Genomic DNA, 12,804 nt, shown 5'->3' with positions numbered 1-12,804 from the left:
TAACCTTTCCCTGGCCGCCTCCAACCCATTGCCCGCTCTGCTCTCCCTCCCCCCAGGGCTGCAGAACATCCACCACCTGACGCTGAAGAACCGCTACGAGCTGCGCGTGGACCTGGAGGACTTTGAGAACAACACGGTCTCGGCCAAGTACTCAGAGTTCGCCCTGTCACCCAACGCCATCAGCGCCGAGGAGGACGGCTACTCCCTGCACGTGGCCGGCTTCACTGACGGCGGAGCCGGTGAGGGGACCCAGGCATCTGGGCTCCAAGCTTTCTCCTTGCTCTCACCCCGCTCCCAGAGAGCCCAAGTGTCCGGGCTCCCCGTGCCCTCTGCTCCCCCCCACCCCTGGTCAGGAATGAGGGCAGCAGTGGTGGAGGGGGTTGGGAGTAAGAGGCACCGCTATAGGGCAGCTGCGGGTCAGGAGCGAGGGGCACTGCTGGCCCCACACTGCTGAGAGCTATGGGTTGGGAATGAGGGGAACCACTATGGGGGGGGGTCGGAGGTGAGGGGCACCGCCATAACCCCCCCCCCCCTGGTTGCTAGGCGACTCGCTGACTTACCACGCGGGCCAGCGGTTCTCGACCTTCGACCGGGACCAGGACCTTTATGTGCAGAACTGCGCTGCACTCTCATCCGGAGCCTGGTGGTTCCGCAGCTGCCACTTCTCGCACCTCAACGGCGTCTACCTGGGCGGCCCCCACCTCTCGCCTGCCCACGGCCTGCACTGGGCCGCCTGGAAGGGCTTCCAGTACTCACTGCGCCGCAGCCAGATGCAGCTCCGCCGCCTCTGAGCCCCCCCCCCGCCCGGATCGGGCCCCCGAGAGTCCCCCTGGTCCCAGGATCAGGCCCCCTTGATTCCTCCTCTTCCAGGACCAGGCCCCTTTGACTTCCCCCAGTCCCAGGATCACACCTTCTTTATACCCCCAGCCCAGGATCAGGCCCCCTTAACCGCCCCCCCATATTCCAGGATTGGGCCCCTTTGACTTCCCCCAGCCCTGGGATTACACCCCCTTGGCCCCCAGCCCAGGATTGAGGCCCCTTGACTCCACCTGTTCCAGGATCAGGCCCCCTTAAACCTACCCCATTCTAGGATTGGGTCCCCTTGACTTCCCCCAGCCCCAGGATCAGGCCCCTTTGACTCCCAGCCCAGGATTGGGCCCCCTTGACCCCCCTCCCTTGCAGGATTGCACTCCCCTGAACCACCCCAGCACCAGTGTCACGTCCCCTTGAACCCTCCATGTTCCAGAATCAGGTCCCCTTTTACCACTGCCCCTTCCCAGTCCAGGATCAGGCCTGCTTGACCCCCCTCATTCCAGGATCAGGCCCCCTTAATTCCCCCCACCCCCTGTCCCATGACCATGATCCCACCCACCAATGCAGGATCAGGTCCCCTTAAATGCTCTGGTCCAGGGTCAGGGACCCTGGACCCCGCCCCTTAGCTCCACCCACTAGGATCCGGACCCGTTGACCTCCCCCTGCCCCCCTGGCCCAGAATTGGGTCCCTTCATGACCTAAGACCAGGCACCCCCTTGACCCCAGCCCCAGGATTGGGGTCTCTTTGCCCTCCCAAACCCCCTCTCTGAGCCCTTCAGTCCAGGATTGGGCCCATTCATGGCCCAGGATCAGGGCCCTTCTGACCCCACTCCCTTAACAACCCCCCCTCCCTGGATCGAGACTCCTCTTAGCCTGCCTTCTACCCCCAGGATCAGCCCCCCACCAAGGCCCAGAATCGAGCCCCTCCCCCCAATAAACACTGCTCCCTTCCCAGAATCCTTTCTGCTTCATCCATCAACTTCCCCCGCCCCCAAAGAACCCAGGCATCCAAGTCCATTCACCAGCTCCAACCCCGCCCCCTCCCTTTAAGCCTCACCCCTTCCAGCACAAGCCCACATGGGACCATCCAAAGCCCTACCCTTTTCTGGGTTTTCGGGGAGGGGAAGGCAGTGGGAGCAAGGGATGCTGGGAACCCAGACACCTGGATTCTCTGGGGTGTGATGGGGTGGGAGTAGAGGAGGCTGGGAGCCCCAGACACCTGGGCTCTCTGGGCAGCTGCTGCCACAGGGCTCTTGGGTGTCCCCTGCTGGTGGACGATGGCCACTGCGGGAGGGGCAGGGGGGAGAGGAGACCAGACCCCATCCCCGCATGGGGAACCCAGGTGTCCGGGCACCCTCAGCACACCCCCACTTGATCCCACTTCTGGGGCAAAGAGACACACGCACACGGGACCCAGGTGTCTGGGACGGGGACACACACACACACCCCCCCGCCCCATAAGCTCCAACTTGGGTGGAAAATGGCAGATTTTGGTCAAAACCTGGGCAACAAAACCCGCCCTAATGAAGCACCAGCTGGTGTCTAATTAGAAAGGACTTTATTCTTGCGTTGGGGGTTGTTGGGGGGGGGGATTTGGTTTTGCATTAAATAGCCTTAATTAGGGGACGGGGGGCGGAACTGGGGGACTGGGAGCCCAGATGCCTGGGTTCTCTGGGGCGTGGGCATAGGGGAGGCTGGTAGCCCTGGATGTCTGGGTTCTCTGGGGTGGCGGGGGTGGGAGCAGGGGGTTCTGGGAGTCCAGACTCCTGGGTCCCCCAACTCAGGGCCCTGCCAGCAGTGGGCAGAGGAGCAGCAGCCCCCACAGGGAGGGTGCCAGGGCCCAGGGGGCGGTGCTGGGGGGCGGTGCCTCCATGACCTCCTGGATCCAGGGGGTGAATGCGGCGACGCGGGTGTAGACCCCTGGGCGCCCGGGGCGGGCGCATCCCAAGCCAAAACTCACAACCCCCACAAGGAACCAGGCCCCATCCTGGGGGCAGGCCAGGGGCCCTCCCGAGTCGCCCTGGGGAGAAGGAGGATCCTGTCAGCCCAGTGCTCCTCACTCCCAACCCACCAATCCCCCACAGTGGTGCCCCTCACTCCAGACCCACAGCCCCCTCCCATAGCAGTGCCCCTCACTCCCCACCCCAGCAGTGCCTCTTACATGGCAGGAGTCCTTGCCCCCGTCAGCATAGCCCGCGCACACCATGTCTGGCTGGACCAGCTTGTAGCCTTCTGGGATCTCGGAGGACTCGGAGCTGGAGTTGGCCTGGTAGAGCCAGTTGCATTCGTCCACCTCGATCAGGGGCAGCTCCACCTTCTGCAGCGTCCGGGGCAGGAACAGGCCTGGGGAGGGGCCGGGCTGAGGACCCAGATGTCCAGGCTCCCTGCCCTAGTGAACCCGGATGTCCGGGGGTGGGGGCACTCACCCTCAGGCACAACGCTGCCCCAGCCAGTGACCCAGCAGGCTGTGCCTGGCAGGAAGGGCTGGCCGGGCCGGGGGGTGCAGATGGGCAGGATGGTCGGGGTGAGGCCCACGGGCTGGGCCAAGCGGACCAGGGCCAGGTCGGCACTGAGCCCTGCCCCCACAAAGTGGGGGTGCACGGCCACCCCTGCCACAGGTGCCAGGATGGCCTCGGGGGGTGGGTGGGACAGCTCCAGGGCCCCCAGCTCCACCTGGTATTCGCCGGGCCTGATGGGACTGCAGAGGTGGGAGAAGGGGTCATTAGAGCTCTACAAAGGGCCATCATCATTACAGCACCCAAAGTGGCCCAAGAGAGCCAATCATTGCCCCACGGTTCCCCCTGGTGGCCACACACAGCTCCTGGTGGTAGCTGGGCATGATGGGACAGTGGAGGTTAGAGAAGGGGTCAGTAGAGCTCTACAGAGGGTCATCGTCATTGGAGCACCTCCTAGTGGTTCAAGAGAGCCAATCACTGCCCCACGGTTCCCCCCCCCCGGTGGCCACACTGAGCTCCTGGCAGGCGCTGTGCATGATGGGACTGCTGAGGGGTGAGTAGAGCGCTGCAGAATCACTGTTATTACAGCGCCCCCCAGTGGCACACTGCTGGTCCCATGGTGCCCCTCACTCCCGACCACCGCACTCACCCCTCGAAGCAGTGGGCAGCCGTGAGGACCCATTGGGGGGCCACGAGGGCCCCCCCGCAGATGTGGAGCCGATTGTGTCGGAGACTGACCTGCCACGGCCACTCCCCAGCGCGGGCATTGGTCCCGCCCACCACGCGGGCTGGATTCAGGGCCAGGTTGGGGGCTGGGCGCCCGCAGGCTGCAGGGGAGATGGGAAGAGAGAAGCATGGACGGGGGGACGGGGGGTAGAGAGAAGAGGGGAGCGGAGGTGGATGGATGGATGCATTTGGCATGGATGGCTTGCAGGACCTAGATGGATGGACAGGCGGACGGGGGTTATGGAGATGGATGGACAAAGAGGTGTTAGGTGGATGCATGGACGGCGGACGTGCCATGCAAGGATGGACCACCGCCCCCCTTCGTACCTGCCTGACCCGTGGCCTCCTCTGCACCTGGGGAAGAAGCAGACAGAGTCAGCAGGGGGACGCGGGAAGCAGTGGGGGCGGGGGTCCAACCCCCACCCAGCACCCCCCAGCCATGCCCATGTCGGCCCCAGCTGCGCCCACCTCTGGGGTGTGGGGTGGATGAGAACCGGGCAGGTAGAACAACGCAGCGTGAGGCCAAGATGCAGCCAGCTCTGGGGCAGGGGACATCTAACGCCACATCTAACACCCCACGAGGGTGGGGGGTGGGACGGGATATGTGGAGCCAGAAGTCGGCCCAGATGCCTGGGTTCCTGACCCCACTGTGAGCCCTGGAGGGCTTCAGGGGATCCGCGTCATCTCGGGGAGGGGTGGGAGCCCGGACGCCTGGGTTCACTCACCTGCCAGCAGGGTGAGCAGCAGCAGGGCCGTCAGCGGGGGGCAAGGACCCCCCATGTCCCAGGTCCTCTCCCGTCCGGCCGGGGTCCCAGGTGCGTGTGCCCGGGGGAGGGGCTGGCTTTAACACCCCCCCTCCCAGCAAATGCCCGGCCCCAACACAATGGGCCAGCCCTGGGCCCGGGGCCAAGGTGGACACCCAATAGCCCAGCTCCTGTCCCAGATACACCAGCCACCCTCCAGGGGCCCCTGCCCGCAGTGCCCGGATGCCTGGGTACTCCGGGAGGGGAGTGGGGGCTGGAGGGCGAGAGCAAGGGGGCATTGGGAGCCGGACGCCTGGGCTGTCTGGGAGGGGAGCGCGGGGGGTGCGAGAGCAGGGACTCCGGACACCCGAGTTCACTGGGAAGGGGGTGATGGCCGGGGGGGGGCAGGTCAGGGTGGATGGCGACACCCCCCAGCCTGGCGCCAGCTCCAGATCTCGTCTCTCTCCTGGGCCCGGTGCCCGAGAGAGAACAAACTGCTCCTAACAGGTCGGACACCCGAGAGGCCTTGAAAAGCTGCCGACTTGCCCATGCCCCCCCCACCAGGCTGAGACTGGGGGGGCGCTGGGTGCTGTGCGGATCCCCCAGGCCGAGAGCGGGGGGCGCTGGGCAGATCCCCGAGGCGGAGATTGAGGGCGCCTGGCACTGTACGGACGCCCCAGGTGATTGGCAGCGAGAGGCTGGGGTGTGGGTGCTGTGGGGCGGAGACCATCACAGGGGTGGTGGTGCCAGCTGAGTGCCCGGGACCTTCCCCTATGCCAACACTCACTCCCCTCTGGGACAGCCCAGGCATCTGCGCTGCCAGCCCCCTCTCTCACCTGTGGGGTGCAGCCCCCCGCAGCTCCTTGCCCAGCACCAGGTGCCCACGGTGGGGGTGGGGGCCATATCCAGATGGGGCAGGCGCGAGCCGGGCGGGGTACAGCCTGTGCCAGGAGGACCACAGCCAATTGGCATCCTTGTTTCCCGGGTCATAGTGGGAGTCAAGGACAAGGTCAAGGACTGCCCCCCACGCAAGGGGTCCCGAAGGCAACTTGATACTCAGCTGGGTCTTGGCTCGTGGCAGGAGAGGGAATAGGGGGGCATCAGCTTGGGGACAAGTTGCGCCCAGCTCTGGGGTGGGGGCAGCTGGGACCAGCAGCCCAGAACACAGCCCAGAGATGGGGGCCTGGCTCTGGGGTCCCCCCATTCGATGTAGTGGGCAAGCGGTCCAAGAGGAGGGTCCTGGCCCCCGATGATCTCACTGGACACGGCCCAGGGATTGGCCGATGAAGCAGAGGACCCAGGAGTCCAGGGTCCCAGCCCCACTGTTTTCATCCTTAAAACCACCTCATGGGGAGAGCACAAATGCAGCCAGCTCTGGGCAGGGACAGCTGAGGAACGCTGCCAAGAACGAGTGCTGGGGAGGGCTGAGAGGCGCCCAGTTCTGGGGGGGAACAGGTGACCCTCGCACACACCTGGGAGACCTGGAGAACGGGCACTGGAGCCAGGAGCTGCATCGTGACCTCGACCTCTGACCCCAGCCCACCTAGCCCCTCTGATACTGTCCCCCCAGGGCAGGAGCAGGGGTAACGGGTGACACGCCAGGTGCCAACCCTTACCCCACAGCTCCCATGAGCCCTGGGGTTATGGGGCTGATGGTATCAGGGCCTGGATACCTGGGTTCCCTGGGCTGGGAGCCCGGACACCTGGGATCTCTGGGGCGGTTTGGGGAGTCAGAGCGGACAGGCTGGGAGCCCGGACCCTTGGGTTCCCCGGGCTGGGGGAGGGAGGAAGGGAGAACGAGGGGATCTGGGGAGCTCAGACACCTCCCGGAGAACCCACTTGTCCAGGCTCTGAACCCCCAAACTCGCCCCCCTCAACAGCACCCCCTAGGTAAAGGGGTGACTGGCCAACCCAGCCCCCCTAGACTTAGCCTGGGGTCCTGGACCCCCAAATCTCCCCTCAAACCAGCCAGGGGGTCTCCCAACCCCAAACCAATCTCCCCCCAGACTTAACCTGGGGTATCAAACCACTTAATTGCCCCCCCCCCATCAACCCTAATGAGATTCTGGACCCCCAAACTTGCCCCGAGTTGACTCATCTGTGCTATGGGGAGGCATGGGGTACCCCAGAACTGCCCCCTCTTCCCTTCTGGGAGGTGGGGGTAGCGGGGTGGGTGCCCACGCGCCTGGCAGGGGAACGCGGGCAGCGAGGACGAGCTCAGCTAGCTCCAAGGGCTTCCAGGACGAGCTTTACTAGCTCTAAAAGTTTCCAAGCCCTTAGAAATCATGAATTCACTGCCTCAATTGACATATGCAAATCAGGCTGGCTCTGCTCCCCACCCAGGTCCTGCCCACACAGGGTCTGAAGGGGGATTTTAGCCCAATCAGACTGAGCTGCTGCACTGTGAATCCAGCTTTCCAATTCCCCAGAAATAAATGGCCTCTTTTGGCTCTATTGAGGGAGGTGAGGGGGAGGCCCAAATATGGGACCAGCAAAATGTTCATTAAATGGTGGTAATTAAAGGCCTCGTTAGCACCCAGAGTCCTTCATTAGCCTTGGGCAGGGAAGCAGGGGGTGCTATAATAGGAGGAGAGCCAAGGTGCAGCCAGGTCTGGGGTGGAGACGGCCACGTGTAACAGGGCAAGATGAGACCCGAGAGGCGCCCAGCTCTGGGGTGAAGCCCACGAGGAGGCTGCCAGCAGATACCAGCCTGGGCAGGGCCGAGGCACTGGCTCCGTTGGCTTCCCTCACCCTCAGGGACCAGGGGGCGAAGATGCCGGGGAAGGGCAGCTCCTGGGAAGACCAGGGGCCGGCTGGCCGCGCTGGCCAAGTACCAGGTGCCATGGGCTGGGCAGGACGGAGGCCCCCGGCATCCCTCTGGGGAGGGGGAGAAGTCGGAGCTCCCCGGGGCGCAGGTGGGTCTGTACAGCACCTAGCGCAGCCCAGTTCTGAGCTGGGGGGTCCATAGCGTGCCTGGTCCCCCTGATCTCGGCCGCAGGTGGTGGTCTGTACAGCGCCAGGCTCATGGGCTGGGTCTCACCTTGTAGATGCCCTGGTGACTGTCCGTGTAGCCGGCGCAGGGGCGGTGTCAGTGATCCAGTCTGGGCCCCCAGAGGCGCCTGCTCACACAGCTGCTCGCACTGGGGCGGCCCCGATAACAGAGACTGGGGTTGTCGTGGTAGATCAGACCTGTCGGGACCAAGGAGGATGAGGGGAAGCCCAGCCAGGTCCAACAGAGGGGGGTTAAACCTGCAATGGCCGGGCTCCCAGCCCTGCCGTCCCAAACTCGGGCAGCTCCAGCCTGTGGCCCAGCACTGGGTGCCGGGAAGGGGCTGGGGGCTGCAGACCGCAGGGGGACGGGGCGGATTCTGCCCACCCTCCACGCCAGAAGCACCGGGGCCAGGTCAGCCCCAAGGTTCAGTTGGGGGGGGGGGTGCAGATCCCCATTGAGACAGGGACTGGACGGCGATGGATCGGACAGAACAGCTAGGTGCCTGGGAGGACCTAGTGCTGAGACGTGGGTGGATCTGGGGAAGGAAAGATGAGGGGACAGAAGGGGGCTGAGATGCAGCCAGCTCTGGGGAGGGGCGCAAGAGAATGAGGTAACACTTATTTTGGGGGCGGCCAGAGAATATGGTGATGCTTCTTTGGGTGGCATGTGACAACTGAAAAAATACCACGTATTTGGAGGTGCATGGTAGGTGAGAAATTACAGTGGAGTCTGGTGCTACTGTATTTTCTCGCCTATTTGGGGTCCTGGGGTGGGCCAGAAAATAGTCACACTTAATTTAAGGGGCATACAACATGCTTATTTAAGGGGGTGTGATAGGTAAGGAAATATGGTAACAGTGGGGGCTGCCTGGCAAAGCAGGAAGATATGGTAACATTTCCCAGGGTGTGCGGAAAACAAGAAATTATGGTAACACGAATTAGGGGGCAGTGAGAAATATGGACACCCTTATTGTGGGTGGGTGTTATGTCGGCTACACGATGCAGTAATACTTATTTGAGGGCATCTGGTAGGCTATGTTATAGGGGGATGCTTATATGGGGGTCTGTAGCCTAGAAAATATGGTAACACTTATTGGGGGCACTTGATAGGCTACACTATAAGGGAATATTTGTGGGGGGTCGGTAGCTTAGAAAATACAGTAACACTTATTAGGGGTGCTCATAGGCTACAAAATATGGTCACACTTATTTGAGGCCACTTGGCTGACTAGAATATAGGGGGAATGCTTATACGGGGGGCCTTCACAGGCCACAAAACATGGGAATACTTATTTGGGCGGGTTGTAGGCTACAAAATATAGTAACACTTATTTGAAGGTATTCAGCAAGCTACAAAACAGAGGCATGCTCATTTGGGGGGGATGTCTGTAGCCTAGAAAATACAGTAACATTTAAGGGGTGGGGGAGAGTTTGTAGACCACAAAATACAGTAACCATCACTGGGGCATTTATAGACTGTGAAATATGGTAACTCATCTGAGGATATGTGGTAGCCTACAAAATAAGGTCATGCATTTGGGGGGGGGGGGGGGTTGTAGGCTAGAAAATACAGTAACACTTACAGGGGCGTGTGGTCAGGGGAAATACGGTAAGGGCCCGGCGGGCTCTGGGGACTCGGTGGAGGCTGGCCAGAGTCCCCAGGCGTCCGGGCTTCGGGGAGCTTGACTGGGGGAAAAACGACCTGAAGAGAAATCAACCCCCACCACGCAAAAATACTGACCTGAAACCACCCAAATCCCCCACAAAAATTCACCCCAACCCCCCAATCCAAAACACCCAAACCCACCCACAATAGCCCCAAACTCCACAGCAAAACTGCCCAGATGCACTCCCAAATCCCGGTATGCTCTCCAAAACACCCAAAGTATCCCCAAACCCTCCTAACCTCCCCAGATCCCCTCCCAAAAATGGCAGATCCACCCCAAACCCTCCTGAATCCACTCAAAACATCAATACTCACCCAAAAAGCCTCCAACCCACTCCTAAAAACCCCAGATCCACTAAGAACCCCCCCACACAAGAGCTCAAATCCACCCCAAATCCCCAAAGTTACCCAAGGAGCCTCACAAATCCACCCTAAAATGCCCCAAACCCACCTAAAAAAACCCTCCAAATCTACCAAAAGAAATCCACCCCCCAAAACATTCAAGCCAAAAACCTCAAATCCACCCAAAAAAACAAGCCCACCCCAAACCCCCAACCAACCCCAAGCCCCCATCCACTGAGACGACCCCCCAAAACCCCCCCAACCCCCCCACCCCCCCGCCAGAAAGCCACCAAATCTACCCAAACCCTCCAAAATCCGCCCAAGACATCAATATCCCGAAGAAGCCCTGAATCCACCCACAATCCACTGAAAACCCCATAGCCATCCCAAATGCCTCCGCATCCATCCAAAACATCAATATCCACTCTCAAAACCACCAAAAACCCCAAATCCACCCACACCTTCCCCCCAAAACCCCAAATCCACTCCAAAAAGCTCCTGTATCCACCAAGAACGCCCCCCACCACAAATCGCATATCTACCCCAAAGAGCCCCAAACCCACTTAGGAAATACCTAAATCCCCCCCCCCAAAGCCCCCATATCTACCACAAACCCCAAATCCACCCCAAAAAGCAGTGCATCCACCCAAAACCACCTCCAGATCCACCCCAAAACCCCCAAATCCCCACCAAATCCACCCCTGAAGCCAACCCCAACCCCCATCCATAAAAATCCATATATACACAAAAAAAAAAAAATCACTTAATGCACCCCAAGCCCCCCTAACCCACCCCAAAAGCCCAAATCTACCTTGAAAACATTAATATCCACCCCCAAAACCCCTGGATCCACCCCAAACACACCCTATAAAGCCTCTGTACCCAAAGTTATCTCAAATCCACCCTGGTCACCCAGTGCCCAAGTCCACTTTAAAAAAATCCCCAAATCTACCCAGAAGACCACCATCATCCACCCAACCCCCCAAAATTCAACCCAAAAACATCCAAATCCACCCAACAAAACACCCAAACAAGACTAAGAACCTCTGTTCCCACCCATAAATACCCCAAATCCATCCAAAACCCTCCAAATCCACCCCCTCAAAAATCCACCCCCCCCCAAACCTACAAACCCAACCCAAAAACCTCATTCAGCTTAAAAACCCACCATTCCCACCCAGTACACCTAACCCCCAGGCCACTGCCAAGACCCCAGAATTCACTCCTAATGCCATTCCCCCCCACCCAAAATCAACATCCACTCCAAACATCCCAACCTGTGAATCCACCCCAAAAGCATCAAATCCACCCCCCAAACCTGCCTATCCCTCAGATCCACCCAAAACCAGCAATATCCACCCAGAAAACCCCAGGCCCACCCCAAACCTATTTCCACTCCAAAAAACATCGTTATCCATTAAAAAAAAACAAATCCACATGCCCCGAGTCCATCCTAAAAGCAAATTCACCCTGAAAATCTTCATGACCCGCAGATAACCCGAATCCACCCAAGATCATCAATATCCACCCAAAAACCCAAATCCACCCCCCAAAAGTGCCCAAATCCCAATATCCACCCAAACCCCCATATTTCACCCCAAAACCCACATCTACCCCCTAAATCCCCCCAAAACCAACCAAATCTCCCCGCAACTCCAACGGACCCCTCAGGATGGCCGTCTGGGAGGCCCGCCACCATCCCACAATGCCCTGCACCATGACAGAGCACTTGGAGCTGCGCGTGGAAACCAAGTTGTGATTTAATGATACAAATCCCAGAGCTCGGCAAGAGTCTCGACCGGGGGCCCCGCCGCGCCCGGTGCTCCCAGGTTAGGAGCTGGCGGGGCCCAGAGGCCCACGATGCCCTTTGACCCCCCAGGTTAGGATCCTTTTGGGCCCAGAGCTCCAATGAAATCCCCGGGTTAGAGTCCACCCGGGTCTGGAGGCCCCGACCCAATGAGATGCTCCCTGGGTCCCGGTTTAGGATCCATCCAGGCCCGGAGGCCTACTGGCTGAACGAGACGTTCTCTACCCCTGGTTTACGATCCATCCAGGCCTCTAGCCTATCAAGACACCTTCTCACTGGATGAGATGCCCTCCAATGCCTGGCGTACCATCAATCCAGGCCTAGTTTAGGATCACCCAGGTCTAGAGGCCTACTCCCAACTAGGTGGGAGGTCTCCGACCCCCAGCGTAGGGTTCATCCAGGCCTGGAGGCCTATCGAGACACTTCCTGGCTGGATGAGATGTCCTCTGACCCCTGGTTTAGGATCTGTCCAGGCCGAGGCTGGTTTATGATCGTCCAGGTCCAGAGGCCTACTCCTGGCTAGAGGAGACGCCCTTTGGGCCCCGGCTTAGAATCCATCCAAGTCCGGAGGCCTATCAAGACACCTCCTGGCTGGATGAGATGCCCCCTGACCCCTGGTTTAGGATCTGTCCAGGCCCAGGGGCTGACTCTTGGCTGGATGAGACGTTTTCTACCCCCGGTGTAGGATCTGTCTAGGCCTCCAGCCTACTGAGAAACCTCCTGGCTGGAAGAGAAGCCCTGCAACCCCCGGCATAGGATGGATATAGGCCTGAAGGCCAGTTTAGGACTCTTCAGGTCCAGAGGCCTACTCCTGGCTGGACAAGACGTCCCCAACCCCCAGCGCGGACCTGTCCAGGCCCGGAGGCCTACCCCTGGCCACCCCCCCCCCAGCACAGGATCCGTCCAGGCGAGGCTGGGGAGGGCAGCGGTCAGGCCGTGTGGGTGCGGCGGTGGCGGACAAGGTGGGAGCTCTGCCCGAAGTTCTTGCCACAGTCGGGGCAGCCAAAGGGGCGGGCACCTGTGTGGGTGACCTCATGGCGCAGGAGGTCCGAGCGCCAGCGGAAGCGCTTGGCACAGCGCTCGCAGGCATAGGGGCGGTCACGGGCATGGGAAGCCCGGTGCCGAGCCAGCTCTGCCCCCTGGTAGAAGCTGCGGGGACACTGGGGGCAGCGGTGGGATTTCTCTGCCCCGTGGGTGCGGAGGTGGCGGCCCAGCTGGGAGCCCCGTGAGAAGCCTTTGGGGCAGTGGGGGCAGCGGTGG

At 60.8% G+C, this 12,804-nt stretch overlaps 3 protein-coding genes across 3 annotated transcripts in view; 1 reads left to right on the top strand and 2 right to left on the bottom strand.

Moving 5' to 3' along the window:
* Nucleotides 1-1,767, top strand: part of MFAP4 (microfibril associated protein 4) — a 4,027-nt gene extending 2,260 nt beyond the window's left edge. Inside the window, exons 4-5 of the mRNA XM_014526727.2 lie at nucleotides 57-239; nucleotides 544-1,767. Of these exons, the coding sequence (XP_014382213.1) occupies nucleotides 57-239; nucleotides 544-791 (431 nt within the window). The 3' untranslated portion in view covers nucleotides 792-1,767. The remainder of the gene's footprint in view (nucleotides 1-56; nucleotides 240-543) is intronic.
* Nucleotides 1,768-2,524: 757 nt separating this feature from the next.
* LOC102373031 (serine protease 33) lies at nucleotides 2,525-5,728 on the bottom strand. Its single transcript, XM_006037561.3, has 6 exons — nucleotides 5,575-5,728; nucleotides 4,323-4,349; nucleotides 3,919-4,096; nucleotides 3,240-3,511; nucleotides 2,975-3,156; nucleotides 2,525-2,833 (listed from the first exon to the last, which is right to left on the bottom strand). The coding sequence occupies exons 1-6, from the start codon at nucleotides 5,726-5,728 to the stop codon at nucleotides 2,594-2,596; spliced, it is 1,053 nt and encodes a 350-aa protein (XP_006037623.2). The 3' UTR covers nucleotides 2,525-2,593.
* Nucleotides 5,729-11,479: 5,751 nt separating this feature from the next.
* LOC102372776 (zinc finger protein 444-like) overlaps nucleotides 11,480-12,804 on the bottom strand; it is a 3,105-nt gene continuing 1,780 nt past the window's right edge. The window contains exon 3 of the mRNA XM_025193950.1: nucleotides 11,480-12,802. Coding sequence (XP_025049735.1) covers nucleotides 12,474-12,802 — 329 coding nt within the window. The 3' untranslated portion in view covers nucleotides 11,480-12,473. The remainder of the gene's footprint in view (nucleotides 12,803-12,804) is intronic.

This window comes from Alligator sinensis, unplaced genomic scaffold (genome assembly GCF_000455745.1).
Source record: "Alligator sinensis unplaced genomic scaffold, ASM45574v1 scaffold1511_1, whole genome shotgun sequence".
NCBI classification, from domain to species: domain Eukaryota; kingdom Metazoa; phylum Chordata; order Crocodylia; family Alligatoridae; genus Alligator; species Alligator sinensis.
This window is presented reverse-complemented; position numbering and strand designations above follow the sequence as displayed.